Here is a 17965-nt window from a genome sequence, read left to right as displayed (position 1 = left end):
AATTCTAGGTATCTCCAGTTTTCCCAAGAGAAGTAGTAAAGCAGAAGTATAAACAAGTTACATTTTTTTTCTTGATAGTAAGCATTACATTAAAGTCTTCAGTCCATGAGTTATTATTAGTTTTAATATAAAGACAATATTAATAATAATAATAATAATAATAATAATAATAATAATAATAATAATAATAATAATAATAATAACTACCAATATTAAATAACAGGAATGGTACAGTATTGTAGGTACAGTATGTTGATCCCCAAAAACCACAATTCTGTAACTAGGCTTCAAATATGTTGGTAATGTTGCTGTAAGTCTTAAAAAAACATGCTGCATTTGTTTCTGAAACCATTGAATCACGCATTTTGGAAACAAATGTAAATTTAAGATACATAGGTGAACAGACTACCCTAAGACGTTAAACTAATTGATTGTTTGATTGAATGATTGAACTCTCCGATTATTTTTTTGGACTGATGCCATTCTGTAACTTTGTGAACTGCATAAGTGAATCATTGCTTTGTTCATCTAGCTCTTGTCTATTCAGTGAACTGCTTTATTTTACCATAGTTGTTATATATTGTTATTGCTACACCTTCATCATTTATTTGAACTTTTGAATTATTGGGGGTTGGATTCCCATGGTAATTTGAGATTACCATATTCCTTTGATCAAACCTAGTGGATGACTGTTATGAATCTCCCTCCCAACCTGTGAGGGCGCTGTGTAAAGGGAACAGAGTGCCCTGGACTGGATGGTCTGACAATTCATTCCAGGGAAAGGTGGAAGTCCGCCATCTAGAAAGGGGCGGAGCTACCGTACACCAAGTCATCGCCTCAGAATGGAAGCGATGTGGCAACCGTGGATTGGAGGAGAAACGGTTGTACTTGCTAACCAAGGGGGCGTGATTGATGGTACAAAAGTGGACGTGGCTAAGCGATCTGTTCCTTTGTTATGGGTGCGAGCGAACCCAAAGGAGAACCAAAAACATACAGTGAGTGTTTTGTTTGTTTGTCATGTCTAATTATACTTGTTTGTTCTTGTTAGACGGCTAACACGATCCGGAGCTGTTGCTTAAGGCCAGCACCAAACCCGGACAACACTTCCTGTGCATGAATAAATTGTATTTCACCACTTGCACGTTAGCACTCACTGTGGACTTGTGATCGTGTGTGTGTGTCTTGTGTGTGTTTAATACTGTGTTTATTGTTTCGGGACTGTAACCTGTGTTTAACAGTGCAATACTCATTGCTGTGTATTGCCTGGGATTATCATTTACGATCATAACGACCTGGATTATAAACGGTATTAAATTAAACATTGTTTGGACCGTGAACGTACATGTTTGTCATTACTTGAGCACTGCATCACCTCTACACCTGCACCCTGCAACCCACTTGGCCACAATGACTTAAATAATGTCTTAAATAATTGAACCCCCTGAATCTTCATGACAGTATATAGTTACATATAAAATATACATTGTTATTTATATATCATTAAAATATTTTTTTACACATTGATTGCAAATACAAGGAAAAAACTGGTGATAAAAACCAAAAGCACTTGAAGTACAGTAAGTCGGTTATGTCTAATGACTCAAAATAACAAATTTACTGGTGGTTACTGTAGGTTGGAGGTCTTCTCAGGTTTTTGGGTGCAAAATCAGATATCTTGGGTTGGGTCGGGTCCAATTTTGTTTACTTAGTAATACACAAACTGTCGATTTACTGTTAAAGAGGCTCTCTTAGTTTGGTACTAAAAATAATTGTTTATAATTCCTATTGCGTGGATTGGCTTCCCCCAGTAGCACATGACATGGCTTGCAGAGCCCAGGAGAAGACACGTGACCCATATCGAAGGTGTTTCTTTTAGATCATTCTTAAAAGTCGGAGTAATGGATTTGTTTAGGAAGGACGTGAAAGAAAGTTAAGAAAAACAAATTCCATGAACAAAAGCTCACAGAAACATTCGGTGTGGGAGTCATTTGTTGTTATTGTGGACAAAGAAGGAAAACAAGTTTTGTAAAACACACATTTTACATCTCAATTCCATTTGCTCTTGTGTTAAGTTTGTAATAAAATCACGCATTTACGAGATCGTACTTCAGTTCATTTGATTTTCAGATCATGTATTTGTCTTTGTATCTTTTACACAAACATATTATATATTTAATTTTACAGTCTTCTGTGTAGGATCATGATGGAATAAACACTGTCTGTAGTTCAGCCAGGGCGGTACGGTGACGCGGAGGTTAGCGCTGCTGCCACACAGCTCCAGGGTCCTGGGTTCGATTCCAGCTTCAGGGGTCTGTCTGTGTGGAGTTTGCATGTTCTTCCCGTGTTTGCGTGGGTTTTCTCCGGGTACTCCAGTTTACTCCAATCCAAAGACATGTTGGCTAAGTGGATTGGCCTCTCTAAATTGCCCCTTAGTTGCCCTGTGGTGGACTGGCGTCCCATCCAGGGTGTAGTCCTGCTTTGCGCTCTGTGTGTGCCGGGTTAGGCTGTGGCTCACCGTGATAGGATTAAGAGGTTACAGATAATAGATGGATGGATGGGTGTAGTTCAGCCAGATTTCCAGGTTGACTGGAAAAAACACTGCTTTAATACTGTATCTAGTCAGTGCATATACTAAGCTGGGGAAAGGAAAAGCATTCCACTGTTTTTTCAGGTCGGGTCGGAACCGGGTCTGATAACAAGAATTTTACATCAGGTCGGGTCGGGTAAATAATTGTTGGTTCGTGGTCGGGTCGGGTTGATTAATTTGGACCCGTGAAGACCTCTATTGTAGGTATACTTTTACTGTGTTTTACTTGTCATTCTTTTGAGAATACACTTTCTGCTTAAAAAAAAAGCACTGATTGGCATTTGAAACCAATTGTATTATTGTTGTTATTAGTGGTGGTAGTAGTAATTGTAGTATTCAAGGTAGTATTGAATAAATATAATCCAGAAAGTGTTAAAAACAGTCAGTATTGTAGATTTGCTAGTGGAAGGGCCATTGTAGCTCCAGATGTCATTGCCACTCACTGAAGAACAGTGGTAGGCCCTTGGTAGACCTTCACCGATGGTTTTCTTCTTAAGAATCATGAACCACTCAGAGGCTCACATTATCTGTGAATAAAGGTTAAAATGAGGCAAATGCCACAGTTCCCTAAGTGGCTTATACAGCAAACAAGCCTATTTTGGTCCTTTTATTCAAGTCAATTAATCCAACTAATTAATCATCTGGGTATTTGTATCTTTCATTCAGTCAGTTATACTGGTATATTGATAATAAATGGAAATTGTGTAAAATATAGGCTCTCCACCCTTTTTCTTTGTTTCCTCCCGCTCATAAAGCAGCCTCCTTATTGGCACAGTTGGTTATAGTCTTCAAGCTTCAAGCTATAAAAATAACAACAAAATAAAACCTGTACCTCACCCTGTTTTAATTAGCAACTACAAATGTCACGATGTCTTGTAACCACTTAACTTCCGGGATATCAGCAAACTAGAAACTACCCAGTGATGTAAATCGGCAAATCATACCAAGGTTCCTCCCAGAAAAGATGATAACAATTACCTTCCTATTGGACTAGGCAACTAAACCAGTCCCTGTGGTTCTGCTGAGTGTGTTTTTATAACCCAACACACTGTAGGATAGCACCACAATAATGGGTATATAGTTATATACCAAGGTTTGTGATACATGATTATAGAAACCAATCAATGAGGAAAATTGGTGTACAGGTCAGCTGGTTGCAGGATTCTGTTTTTGTGAAATGCTTGTGTTAAACATGTATATGTAAAAAAAGTCAGACGTTTGTGAAACACCCTATGAATTACTGTACGCAATAAAGAAACAATGAGTACTATAACACCTCTGTACAACGAGTAAAGCTTTCTGTGGATGAGATAGAGAAGTGATGATTTAGACCTCCCTGAAGGTGCCTGATGTTTATCAGGCACAGTGTGTAAGGCTGGAGAGTTCTGAAACCACTGTCGAAACCAGAGACAAAATGTCAGTTTTCAGGAAGGGTGGAGGTCTGCCTATGTGGCTCGATAATAAAAGCTGGGAAAAAGCTGTCAGGCACATCCTTGTTATGTGCGCAGCAGGCAAACAGTGCTTCATCTGACAGTGTGTAAATCTATCCACAGGAAAATCCAGATGTTTAGTTTGTTCCTAGTCTCTTTAATAATCTGCTTATTTTTTTGCTGTTAGAACGATGACATCACTTAGAAGAATGTACTGCAGACAGGAGGCCTAGATAAGGCTGCGCTCTAGTCAGTCAGTCACTGTGACTGGCACACTTGGAAACAGAAATGTACTGTGTGTCTTATTTCCAGCTAAAATGGAACTCTAATCCACTGTATTCAACACTAAGGCACAATCAATATGCCATACCCGCTCACATGCTCGTTCACCTGACATATATCTACGTGTGTATTGCGGCTTATGGAATGTGGTCCAGAAATTCTCTATTAAAAACATTCTTTGCTTTTAATAAGCAGCAAGGCGCATATTAGAAGAGAAGACCTAACCTTACAATGTATTGCAATTGTAACATAGTGTGGTTGGTTGCTTGAATGTTTGCTATTGTTTATATACTAGATTATGTTTCTCTCTGGTTCAAAAATAGCTGAAGACTTCTTATCCTAATTAGTTCGAGGATTGTTATCCAATATGTATAATTAAAAAGCAATAATAGTTCATTTACGGGCAATGTTTTATAAACCGTAATGCATGTATGCCTTGTTAAAGTTCACATTTACCTTTGCTTGTGAATTGATTGTTGTTTTCTGGCTTCTGTACTGTATCTGCTTTTGCAACGAATGACGAGTAGACAAATTATGAATTAAACATTTGTCCGAAACCGTGAAAATTGGTCCTACACAGTCGAAACTGAAAGTCTATATTTTACCTATATGTTATACATCATTTGATTTTTCACTTTTCAAGATGAACAGGTAAAGTTAACATTGAAAAATACAGATACCGTCCTTGACCTACTACCAAGGTTGCTTTGATAAAATCATTTAACTGATATTTTCAGTGTTCATTTGCGACTTAACAATACAATCAGGCTGTAAAATTAATTGTATATGACATGGGTCAGCTAATTGGGTACCTAACCTGAGTTTTTGCCTTTTTAAAATATTTTCCTTATTGAAAAAAAATGAACTGAAGCCAGTTGTGTAACGTCTGTCATGTTTTTTTTTTTCTTGTTTTTTGTTTTTCTTTTTTTTTTTTTTTTTTTTATAAATTTAGTCGTTGCCAATTATTTTTTATTATTTTCTCCCCAATTTGAAATGCCCAATTATTTTTAGGCTCAGCTCACCGCTACCACCCCTGCGCTGACTCGGGAGGGGCGAAGATGAACACACACTGTCCTCCGAAGCGTGTGCCGTCAGCCGCCCGCTTCTTTACACTCTGCAGACTCACTGTGCAGCCGCCTCAGAGCTACAGCGTCGGAGGACAACGCAGCTCTGGGCAGCTTACAGGCAAGCCCGCAGGCGCCCGGCCAGACTACAGGGGTCGCTGGTGCGCGGTGAGCCGAGGACACCCTGGCCGACCTAACCCTCCCTCCCCCCGGGCGATGCTCGGCCAATTGAGCGCCGCCCCCTGGGAGCTCCCGTCCACGGTCGGCTGTGGAATAACCTGGATTCGAACCGGCGACGTCCAGGCTATAGAGCGCATCCTGCACTCTAACGAGTGCTTTTACTGGATGCGCCACTCGGGAGCCCATGTTTTTTTTTTTTTTTTTTTTTACAAAAAGTTTTATTACAGCTAAAGTATGACAGATAGACAGACACATACATTTTTAAATGCAATGTACTTTGTGGCTACCAACAGCTTGGTAAATTTGTAAATTTTATGCCTTTTCTTAATACTTTATTTTGGTGTGACGGACGTTGCACTGTAAATTATAATGTCACATTGGGGACAAAGACTAACGCATTACATTTTGCAAGGTTATGCGATTTTGTGTTAAACTTAAAAAAAAGACTTTAAAACAAATCATGTGACTTAACACCAGGTAGAAATATGTTGCAAGCATGGTTTATGGAGCTGGAAGTTTTTAAGAGAGTTTACAATCATCTTCCATCCTTAACCCTGCTAATTTTTTCATTTAATTATTATTTTTTTAAATAGCACAATTGACATACATTTAAAGCTTTTATAGAATTTTGGGTGACTTCATTACTTCAGATTGATTCAATATAAAAAAAAAGTGCATCTACTGTAATATTTCTGTGGTGGGGTCCCCCGCCCCTGTGTGTAGTTTGTGTTATATGTTGTATGTAGTGTGTTAGTGTTGGGGTATATATATTGGTGCACAGGATATAAATTGGGCTATGTAGCACGAGTGTTGTAATATGTATTTAGGCACTGGGATTGCACAATCACTTCACGTGCAGATAAAAGGTGTATTAGTATGTCAGCACGGGGAGTGTTCACGTGCTGGGATTCAAGTGGATGATTAATTAGTAATTGAATCCCGGCACAACTGTATATAGGCACGGATCACTCACTCTGGGTTGGGTTTACAGTGAGGTGGTACGGGGTAGAGAGAAGAGAATTAAAAACAATAACAATTGCTACGTGTGCTGGAGGACCAGCACGATACTTGTTGTCTGGTTAAGTGTTCGTTTTGTTTTGTTTGTTCAGTGCTGTGCTGTGTGTTTCTTCCGGGTCTGACGTCACCGCTCAAGCCAGCTTGCCACAATTCTTTATAAATAATATCATTCTCAATTTAAGACTTTGAGAGAATTTTGTAAACGTTTTATTGGGAAATAAATTATTTCTTTAAAATAAAGTTTTCCACAGTAAGTATTTTTGAATGACTTTTCTAAAGCTTATGGTATATATTTTTTATCGCAGAGTAAACAGAATATGCAGTCAGCAGCAGAGAGAAAGTAACTATCTAGGGAAAGACTGATGGCTAATCCTGAAAAACAAGAGTAAAGATGGAGAACACAAACAACTGCAGAGAGCCAGGCAGAGGGTAAGGCAAAGGAGCGTGAACAAACCCAAATTAAAGTTAGAAAATATAGAGAAAAGAAATGTGCCAGGGACACTTACAGAATTTCAGGAGATTCAACCTAAATATGGGCTTCCCCACGACTCATGTCTATGTCATTATCATGAAAATATTAATCTCATGTTGCAAACCAACACCCAAAATGTTCCTGGATTTCCATGCAAATCATCATCATTGATAAGAACATTGTTGGTGAGTAATAAAGTGTAAGTTTGGTGAGTGTGATGTATGCAAGAATGTCCAGCTACTGGACAGTACATTTTCATTGGAAGACTGAAACAGAAGCAGTGCAATGTAATGATGACAGCCAATCCAAGAAGAAACAAGTGACCGTTCCAGAATGTCAAAGGTTGTTAAGAACTTTAACTGATCTTACCTTAGATCTTAGAGAGTCCCTGCCATGTTTCCAAAGATGTAACGAGCAAGCACTTTGAACAGCAAAAAGCAAAAACTAACTGCTGTCTGCTGTTGTGCAGGTGGACTTTGCAGAACATTATACTGCTAGACACCAGAATGAAATTCAGAGTGCATACTTCTGTCATAAGCAGGTGACTATTTTCACAGCTGTTGCATGGATGTGTCTCGATACCACCATTCCATATGCTTTTGTATGACAAATACGCAGTTTCAATGTTTGTTACTGCAATTATTAAAGATCTCCAGCAATGCACACCAGGGCTTTTTTCTCTGGTGGTGCCGCATCACAACAAAAATGTAATTTTTCAAACACAACATTAATCAAGGGTGAGTGCGGCCTTGAGCACCTGGGCTGGAACGTCTTTGCAAGCAGTTACGGAAAAGGTGCAGTTGATGGGGTTGGGGGCTGTGTTAAGAACAGAGTATGGAATGCAGTTTTGGCAAAGAAAGCTGTGGTGAACAGTGCCAGTGCATTTGATGAGTGTGTTAAACAAAGATAACAAATGAGATAATAAAAAGATAATAAATGTCAATTGTATTCCAACATCAGACACCGAGCCAACCAAACAGAGGCGAGTTTGTCCAGTACGCAAATTTCTGCTATAAGTGCTCTACTTTAAAGTGGTGTGTGTGTTATTTATTTGGAGTGGTAATTGCTAGCCCCTCTTATTGGCCAAGTGTAAATGTCAACTTAAAAAGCACTGGTCTTTTTTTTTTTGGTTTGATGTCAAGTCTGTCACAGTCGACTAATTACCACCAATTAAATAAAAAAAAAAGTAATTTACAGTAGATGTTTTTTTTTCTTTTATTGAACTTTCAGTGGTAGTAAAAAATGTATGATTGATAATTGCCAATTCACAGAATAGTTGCCAATTCACAGAATTCTAGGTTTCAATTGACTATGTTGCAAAAATCTGTGTTTTGTGAGTAACGTCAGTCATAGTGCGAATTAATCAATATCTACCTTTTAGACTGCATTTGGTTTCAGTTCTGGTGTGGTTATCATAGCTGGCAACATGCCTCATATACTGTACAGAAAGGTTCTGGCATTGTTTCCAACTACAGTTTGGAAAACTCCTAAATGTTGTGTGTTTGTAATGTCCGTCACACAAAGACTTTCCAGAGGTGCAGAATCCACTTTAAAAAATCTCAGCAGCAGCTTTATTGTTATCTTTCATTTTCATTAGAAAATGTCCAGATTGCCAGGATATTTAATAACATAATAGTCCCGAATTTGTGTCTTCGGCTCATACTAAATGGACTCAACACATAAAATCAATAGTCCAGTCTGTGTTTGCTGATCCCCCTAAGAAAATGAAACACATTTGAGACGTGAATGAAAATAAACTGTGGTTGTTAGGAATGACTGTCAGTTTTGGCTGCACAATTTTAATTTCAGTTCAAAGAGAGTTCAACAAGATGAAGAACATATTACATTTTTAAATAAATGCTATAATTATGTTCATTGTATGTTAAGAAAGGTAATTGTGTAATGCTTTTCATGAAATATGTCTAAAATCATCATAACAGTGTTCTTTAATTAGAGCTTGATTGTTGGGAGTCATAGAGACCACACTACATCTATTCCTCCTTAGTAATGTGTATCCAAGTGCAATGGCTTTATGTGGAAAATGAACAGACCTTGTCTGGGGGACCCACTGCTTCTTTACTGCCACCTTTGTAAAACACTGACGAGTAATATATATATATATATATATATATATATATATATATATATATATATATAGTGGCCTTAATCTGTAAACTGTACAAATCATCTTGTGAGAATTCATAAAAAATCTAATTCAAGCAGGCTAACTATTTTTACAGTTTATACTATACAGTTTACCCCTAGGGCCCTATTTGAAGCAAGTGCAAAGGAAACGGCAAATAATAAAATAAATAACATCATTTGAGTGGTATGAAGGTAGCAGAAAACTACTCAGAACAATAATTTTATTGTTTCTTCCTGCAGCTAAGTTGTTTCTTGCTAGTTTTATATTTTTACAATTGTTTTATTCCTCTCAGAAAATGTGCCTTTGCCTTTGCATTAAAAAGGGCCCCTGTCTATCGACAGGGATGTGATCGTCAGACCAAGGTACACCGCTCTTACAAGTGCAATTATTAACCAATTTACTTATCAGTTATTGGACAGGTAACAATCGAAAATATTCTATTAGTTGATAACACTTTATTCAGAAGTACCAAAAACAAAACTCTTCACAAAAGCCTTTACATACAACTGAAAACATGCATGTGCATAGTAATATACAATGTTTGTAATATCATTTATTATTATTATTATTATTATTATTATTATTATTAGTATTATTAGTATTATTAGTATTATTATTATTATTATTATTATTATTATTATTATTATTATTATTATTATTATTTTTTTTTATTTCTTAGCAGACACCCTTATCCAGGACAACTTACAGTTGTTACAAAGTATCACATTGCAAAATATCACTGTGGCAGGATGACTGGGCGGTGACGTCAGACAGAAGCAGGGACGGGAAAAATACTGACACCATGTCTGCAGTTTTAAACAAAACAAAGACGCGGCTGCGCTGTTTTATTTAAATAATACAAAAATAAAATAAAAGGTTTAAACAAAAACACACAGTGCTCACAGAGCGAAAATAAAAGGTGTAAACAAAACAAATCTCGAACACAAACATTAAACAATACAGGTCAGGCTGGGCTGTAGCCTTCACTGATCCTGTATTTAGTTTTCTTTTAGTTTCGTTTTCTCTCGCTGCTTGCTCTCTCCTCTCTAACACCCACACAGAGTGCAGCGAGCTGCAGGCTTTTACGCAGGTGACCATCTCCCGATTAGCAACAAATTAAATCACCTAATTAATTTGGGAGATGGCCACCTTCTGCACGAGTTGTTTTTAAATTACTGTGGATGGGGCTACCCATCCACGCTACTAAACAAATATAAACAAACATTCGGCTACGCCATCCTTAAACAAAACAATAACAATACGCGCGGCGCTTTGCCGTCATGAAAATACAATATCTAAATCATAATACAAAACAAATACAAAATACCACACTACACAGGGGCGGAGGGGGAAACCCTGTTCTAAAAATAAACAAATACATTTAATCAGCAGGGCTTACTACCACCCTGCTACAATCACATTACACAATATCACATTACAGATAAAAGCAGTTATAAAGTACACTAAAATCAGTAGAAAATAAGAGCAAAATAAACAATACAGTAAATCACTACATAAGAGCAAATTTGACTAAGAGCAGTTAAACTTATAGTAAAAATGTTTGCTCATGAGTAAATTCCATTAAGAGCACATAGTAAGTACGATAAATGGATAAGAACAATTTCAAATAAGAGCGATTTACAAAAAACGTGAATACAGATATCTTTAAGAGTAAAATCAAGTACAAGATACAGAAAATAGTTATATTAAGAGCAGTAGTAGAATACGGCAAAATATGGATCAGTTCAGTGCAAATACAAGATGATGCAAGTACTGATACAATTGGTGACATATATATAGTCGAGTTGTGAGGTTTACAGATGCTGTCTGAACAGGTGTCTTGAATCGTTTTTTTCGGGGCTTTCGTTTTTGATATACTGTATGAAATTAGTGTTTTTGGTTACTTTCCAAAGTGCTTGAGCGTTTTTTTTTTTTTTGTTTTTTTTTTGTGTCAAAATATGTATAGTAATTCGACAGTACTTGCACACTTTGTACCTTCTTTCCTTTGCTGTCTTCCACACGAAATCCCTACGGTCACGGGATTATAGATACAAGTCAGGAAGGCGGGAGTTTGCCCAGCAGCACAGGGAAATGTATTTATTATTATTTTTGAAGTAGGTTTTATTTTTTTAGAATGTGAAAAGAGTAAAGTCAACATGAATAGATTAACCATTTCCACAGTTTTTCCGGTGTTTTCCGGTGTTTATTGGCTATCCACCGATTAAATTTTTGGTTTTATTGGTTAAAACCGAAAAACAGAAGCCCTAAACATAATATATGCAGTATGTATTATTTGTTTTCTTTTTCAAGTAGCAGTATGTTATGCATATGTATGTGTTATGCTGTAGTATACTGTACACAGATCTGACACCCAGACGCAGGATCAAAGAATGTGATCTGATCTCATCTGATTTTATTAAAGCTCACCTCATTTCTACATGAAACACATTGAGTCTTAAAAAAGAGGATTTGTATTAACTAAAGGCATCAGATGTAGACACTCTGGAGCCATTACAATTGCATGCTTATATGTTAGATAAACTATTGCCTGCTTAACTCATAAAACAAGTGTTATGCGTAATGTTTACAATCAAAGATAGCATCTGCTCATTCAGTTTATTTATTTCTTCTAGTTGCAGGCAAGATGCTCAATAAATACGTACAGAAATAAACAGATCTGGGAATATATCTCAGAAATAGCCTTACTGTCATGTCTTTGAAAAGTGAAATGCATGAAGGGCTGCCAGGGAGATCTAGAGATGTGATAATATCGCCTTGTGCATTTGTTACACAGTTTAGCTAATAAGTACTTTTCAAACTGTAATAATTTTCCACTCAGCTCATTCACTGGGTGTATGTGATCCCTAATGTTAACTGTACTTTTCCTTTCAAAACTCTTATAAAAGGTCTGTTTCTGTAAAAAGGAATGCAGTGTTGCATGCAGCATTCAGGGATCTCCCACTTGTTTCATTGTCTGAGTGCTGGTATTCTGCCAGCTTTCTATACCATGCTGTGCTTCTGCTATTGCTAAATCAATTGATCAGAAGCAGTTATACTGATAGACTGTAACTTCTTCTGTGTGTTGGGTTACAGGGGAGATTGTTAATTGCACCAGTGTTCTTTAAATTTCATGTGCCATTGGCCCAAAATATGTAGCTTTTTTTTCTTTTATTATTTAAATGTATTTATGATTTGATAAATCCACTGAGATATATATAAATAAATAAATAAATAAATAAATACATAAATACATAAATAAATAAATAATGCAATATTTTGTTTACAGGGATATCGTGTTCTTCTTTTAATAATTAGTTGCACTTGATGGAGTTCTCAGAAGGTTTAAGTTGTGAGATAACCCACCTTTCTTGGTAAAAGCTGCAGTGTTATACTATCATGTTCAATTTTAACGGTAATTCCAGGGTGTTTGTTTTCTACGTCATTTCATAATTTAGCCTTCTGTTCACTATATTTTATAGAAACATTGGTTTGTTTATATATTTCCCCAAAGGTATTTTGAGCTAGTGTACAATGTTTTCTCCCCTTTGAAAACAGTCTGCAGTCCACTTCATACAAGCCAAATAGCCCTGCTTGCGCAGATCTTTTGGATAGCCCCTTTCAGAGCTGCTGTGCCAGTCCCCTGTTTGAGTCATTATGTAGCTGAGGACATTTGTCTATTGGGGTTTACACCACCAGATTTGTTTCCATGCTTGTGATTCTTTGTTCATAACAAGGTTACACTGGGGAGTTTGTCCTGTACTTCTCTGAGGAACCCTATAATATATTGTATTTAGCAAAGTACAAGGACCATTGAAGCAAGCAGTGATACAGATGCCAGAATAATTTACGTATTCAGACACACATTGTTATAAAAAATGCTACTTAAAAATGTTACTGGCAGTATGTAGTTTAGTATTCAGCGGGAGGGCTGTAATGAAGTGTACATTTTGACCTTCGAAGGTTCGGAACACATTACCAAAGGAAGGCTTGACCCGTCGATGGTACTAAATTGCATAATTTACTGGTGACCATAGCTACTTGTTTATATTTGATTGAAAATCCTATTATTTTACTGGTAATCCATATAAATGGAATAAAACATTAACATGTAGTTTAAAAATTCGTTATATAAAACAGTAATCATGTTTTTATAATTTAAATAAAAATACACGTTGTTTATGTACACATAATTGATGCTGCTTGCGATATCAGGGCTCTGCATTTAGATTTTTAACTGCTGGCCCCTTGGGCCACTGAGCTTGTGTTTTTACTTTCAATATACGTTACTTCAATTTAACATGCACACGTTTGTTTGCTGATCAGAAAATGAAAATACTATTAAGATTTAAAATTGTTTGTGTACAAATGATACACAAGCAAACCCGCAACCAAGCTGTTACCATATGGTCACAGCAACGCTAAAACTGAATTATAATAATCCTAATTAGGGATGGGTCAGTGTAGTCGAATATATGATTACACAAAAATAATATATATATATATATATATATATATATATATATATATATATATATATATATATATTCAAATAGCATATTACATATTTGAGTACACACAAAAATGTGTGAACTGAAATAAAATAAATGCATATAGCAAGTGCTAAAAGAAGGAGGTCAAACTTGGGAAACATTGAAATTAGAAAGGTAATTTAACATTCTGATGAATATAAAAGACATACTAAATGTTAAGCAGAACAACGCAGTGACTAATAAGAAAATGCAAGATACTTGGAGTTGGTTATTTTTTTAACTCTGGACTGCAGTTCTCAATGTAAAACATCTACTGTTGACATTTTGTGAACGGATAGTAAAGTCAACATTTGCACTGACCATTTAAAAGTACAACCAGGAATGTTCCTTGTTTTGAATTACTTACAGGTTATTGAATAAACAAAGTAACTTGACTTAAATTCATCTGAGGTCAGTACTTAATGGCTAGTTGTAATTAGTAGAAATGTTATGCTATTGTAATGTTGGAATGTATTTTCTATTGTTTTGGCGAGGTTACAATATTTGCAATATTCAGATTATTTTATAAATGTTATTATTTGTTAGAATTAAACAGATGTAGAATATTTAGGTTGTTATATGATAGGTGTTATTTTATTCTGAATACAGCAAAAAAAAAGATTTGGTTATTTGTGCAACACTATGCTACTGTTGCTTTAATTGGAAGAGATACACGCTGTGACGTTGCTGTTCATTGTGATCTGTATTTTAATTCAGTAAACAAAAGGAAAAACCCATGCTGAAGGAAATAGAGTATTGAACAAAGACATATCGTCTTAGACATTGTTTGTAAACTTTGTGAACCCGGCTAAACTTTATTGGCTTGCACTGTTATGCTGTCTGCTTGTAGTACACAAACGCATTTGCCTTTTATTCTTGGGAGTGTAAGAGTAGGGACTAGAGTTTGTGTAATCGAATACGTGAAAATGTTGCATCCTGTGCATTCTAACATCCTTATTGTGGCCAATAAAAAAAAAAAAAACGTAGTCAACTTCAGCAAAACAAAGCTTTATTTAACAGTCACCGTTCCAAGCAGGTTATCCGTCACATTTTACTACTACTAAAAATAAAAATAATAATACAAATAATATGAACTTATGCTTGTCAGTGAGTTACAGGAAAATAATTCCATCTCGAGGTGATGTGACAGTTTATAAACTACTCAACCTAACGGTCTCGTAGTTTATGATGTCACAGAAACCCTTGATGGAATTATTTTCCTGTAACTCACTGAAGCCCATCACGGATGTGTGAAATCCCCAGATAAATGAGTTGTCATTGCGTGTCACTAGAATGCATGAATACAATACAGAAACTAGTAATGTAAACCAAATTAGCGTTTACTGGCGATGTATTCAATATATTACAAAGACAGAAGAATGTTCTAAAATGAGTTTACTTTTCAAAATATGATACACCTCCAACCCCATTTTCCTAGCTTTTTCTGTTACATAAATAAATAAATAATAATATATTTTTTAAAAATACTACAAAGCTACCAGATCATAAGACATTTTATGATGAGAATAAGCTCTTCAGTCAGGGCTCACAATTTTCCTATAAACTAAGTCGTATGTCTAGCGGCTAAAAATATCACAGGGTATAATCGCTATTTTATTTCACACATTAATATTAAATAATGGTATCTAAGTGTTGCTAGTTTTCTGGAATTTCAAACAAAAAAATCTATTTATTTTTTTTACTTTAAACTTGTCTTGTATTTCCAGCTACGTACCAGCTTTTTTAAACAATTCACTGTATTAGCAGTCTCTACATTCAACTACAATGTAAAAGTATAACAAGCAAGTAAGGTATTAAAAACATATATCAGCAAGTACAAAGAATGTTGAAGTGAAAATGTAATTACTAAGGATGGTTCATCCAGTGGCTTGGAATCCAGGCCTCTCAAAAGACTGCTCATTGGCTTTGCAGTAACAGTGGTGAATGCAGGGCTGTCATGGGTTGAGTAGTGCTGTATGGATAGCTTTTCATTTAGCCTTTGCTCTGACAGCCCATGCCCTGGATAAGTGGTGTGGGCCTGTACAGGTGAAATCTATTCTCACATTTGCCTCAGGGGCAACTGGACTGTAGCAGGATTTTTTAAACCCTTTGGGTCCAACCGCAAAACAGAGAATAAATGGCTGAAGTGCCAGGCCTCGACAGAAAAATCAATGCCTGGTTATACAGACATGACAGACCAGGCTTGCAATTCTCTGCTCTCAAGTCTGCGCTCTCACCACTCTGCAGGTAAAAAAAAAATGCTGTGCTGCCTTAGTGTGCTGAACAGTGGGTAACATTTATCCTTTCTTTTTTTTTTAACAGGAAATTTGAATGTGAGCTGTGTGACCGATCCTTCAGCGAAAAGTGGGCGCTAAACAATCACATGAAACTGCACATTGGAGAAAAACCATTTAAATGTGCTTGGCCTACATGTCACTATTCCTTCCTGACCCTGTCTGCAATGAAAGACCACTACAGGACACATACAGGTTTGTTGTTAATGAGTGCAATTACATTCCACATCACTTCTAAAGCTCACACAGTTTCAGTTTTATACAAAAATATGATTACTATGTGGCTGTGTACAACGTTACTTCTAACATAAAATACAAAGCAGTAGTGCAAAGTAAGATTTTTCATACATTTTATTACCAAGTTTATTTTTATTACAATAGAACATTACTGTATTTCATAATTCACTCTTTGCGCTAAAAGTTGGTTCAGCTGCAGACCTACTTTTATCAGAATTAAACTGAAATGGACAAGTAACTTTTCTAAGAGGATATGACTATCAAGCTCAATTGGAAATTCATAATCTCATATTTTCACTGATTCAGAAATACAGTGAAATTAGAATTACTGGTACCTACCTATTTATTGAATCAGCCACAGTGTGTGATAAAAATGAAAGTGTACAAAATTGGTATTAGATTTTCAGTGTAACTACATTTCCTTAAAAACCCTTTTTGTAAAGCTGAACTGGGTCGTGTTAAACCTGTTACTATAATCTCTCTGCCATAACAGTACTTGTAATGTAAGTCGGCATATTTTGAGTGCTCTGCATTGTTATTACATAGCAGTGGATTTGAAAACAAAATAAAAGGAATGATGTTGTTTTTTTAATGCTCCACAGTTGTACTAGCTTATATCTTGAAATCATACTTTTAAAAAGGACCTTTCCTCTTTTTCTATCATTAGTAAAATATCTTTAATGGAAGTACCTAATGGTACAATTTTTTTAGAAATCTAACATAGAAGTATACTGATATTTGCAAGACATATTACCTCATTAGCAGGGCCAATAGAAAATTGTGGACATTTTTGCCAAACAATTTCAGGGATATTTGACCAAATGTTGCCGGAAAATTGCGGGGGGTGGGGGGTCTTGAGGGGCAATTTGTATTTAATGCTAACCTACATTATTCCTACTTTTATTGATTCCAAACATGAAGACATAAAACTTCATACATGCTGAACAGATCGAGTGACTTTTAAAAGGAGTACTTATTTATAACTGTTGGCATTTACAAGTAGAACTATAATGTTACTATATTAAAATACTGCAGCATTTAAAGAGTACTTTTTTGTAGTCGTACATGTTTGTGTAATCAAGCGTCAAAAACCGTATATAGTACTGTAATTAAATCATTCAAATACAGGAATAATTCAAAAGGATTGCAAATAAAGTGGAACAAACTAATTATATTTAGTTAAACTTAAGCTTAAATTGATATATATCATAAACATTTTACCATCATTTTTTTATTTCCTTTAATGCCGCTGCCTTCTGTTCAGAATGAGATTTCGTGTGCTCTTTAACAGTGTGCTTGCAGACATTGTCAACTGTAGAACAGCAAAAATGGCAAAACTGTCCCCATCTTCATAAAGTTCATCAGTATACAGTTTAACTGGATCAGAGGGTCTGATGGAGTAGGAGAGGTGACAAGACTTGGCTTCAACACAGGTCATGCGAAGATGTTTGGATGAAGACATTTTTGCATTGTGCGACCTAAAAAGTGAAACAACCTAGATTAATGGCATGGGCATGTTGGATAGAAGTAGAAATATGGCTGTACTGTCTTGATCGTCAATGTGAATAAATTATTTTTCAGATGGGAATTCCAAATTCCAAATACAAGATACATTAAAACTAGTGGTGGGCAACGATATGGAAATTGTATATCGATATCGTGTACATATTTTGATATCAATAATATTGAGTCTTCCGAAACACAGAAATATAATAACACAATTACAA

At 35.9% G+C, this 17965-nt stretch overlaps 1 protein-coding gene across 1 annotated transcript in view; it reads left to right on the top strand.

Moving 5' to 3' along the window:
* LOC117400477 (zinc finger protein 407-like) overlaps window positions 1-17965 on the top strand; it is a 302138-nt gene that overhangs the window by 156670 nt on the left and 127503 nt on the right. The window contains exon 5 of the mRNA XM_034000516.3: window positions 16030-16196. Coding sequence (XP_033856407.3) covers window positions 16030-16196 — 167 coding nt within the window. The remainder of the gene's footprint in view (window positions 1-16029; window positions 16197-17965) is intronic.

This window comes from Acipenser ruthenus, chromosome 4, assembly GCF_902713425.1.
Source record: "Acipenser ruthenus chromosome 4, fAciRut3.2 maternal haplotype, whole genome shotgun sequence".
NCBI lineage: Eukaryota > Metazoa > Chordata > Actinopteri > Acipenseriformes > Acipenseridae > Acipenser > Acipenser ruthenus.
This window is presented reverse-complemented; position numbering and strand designations above follow the sequence as displayed.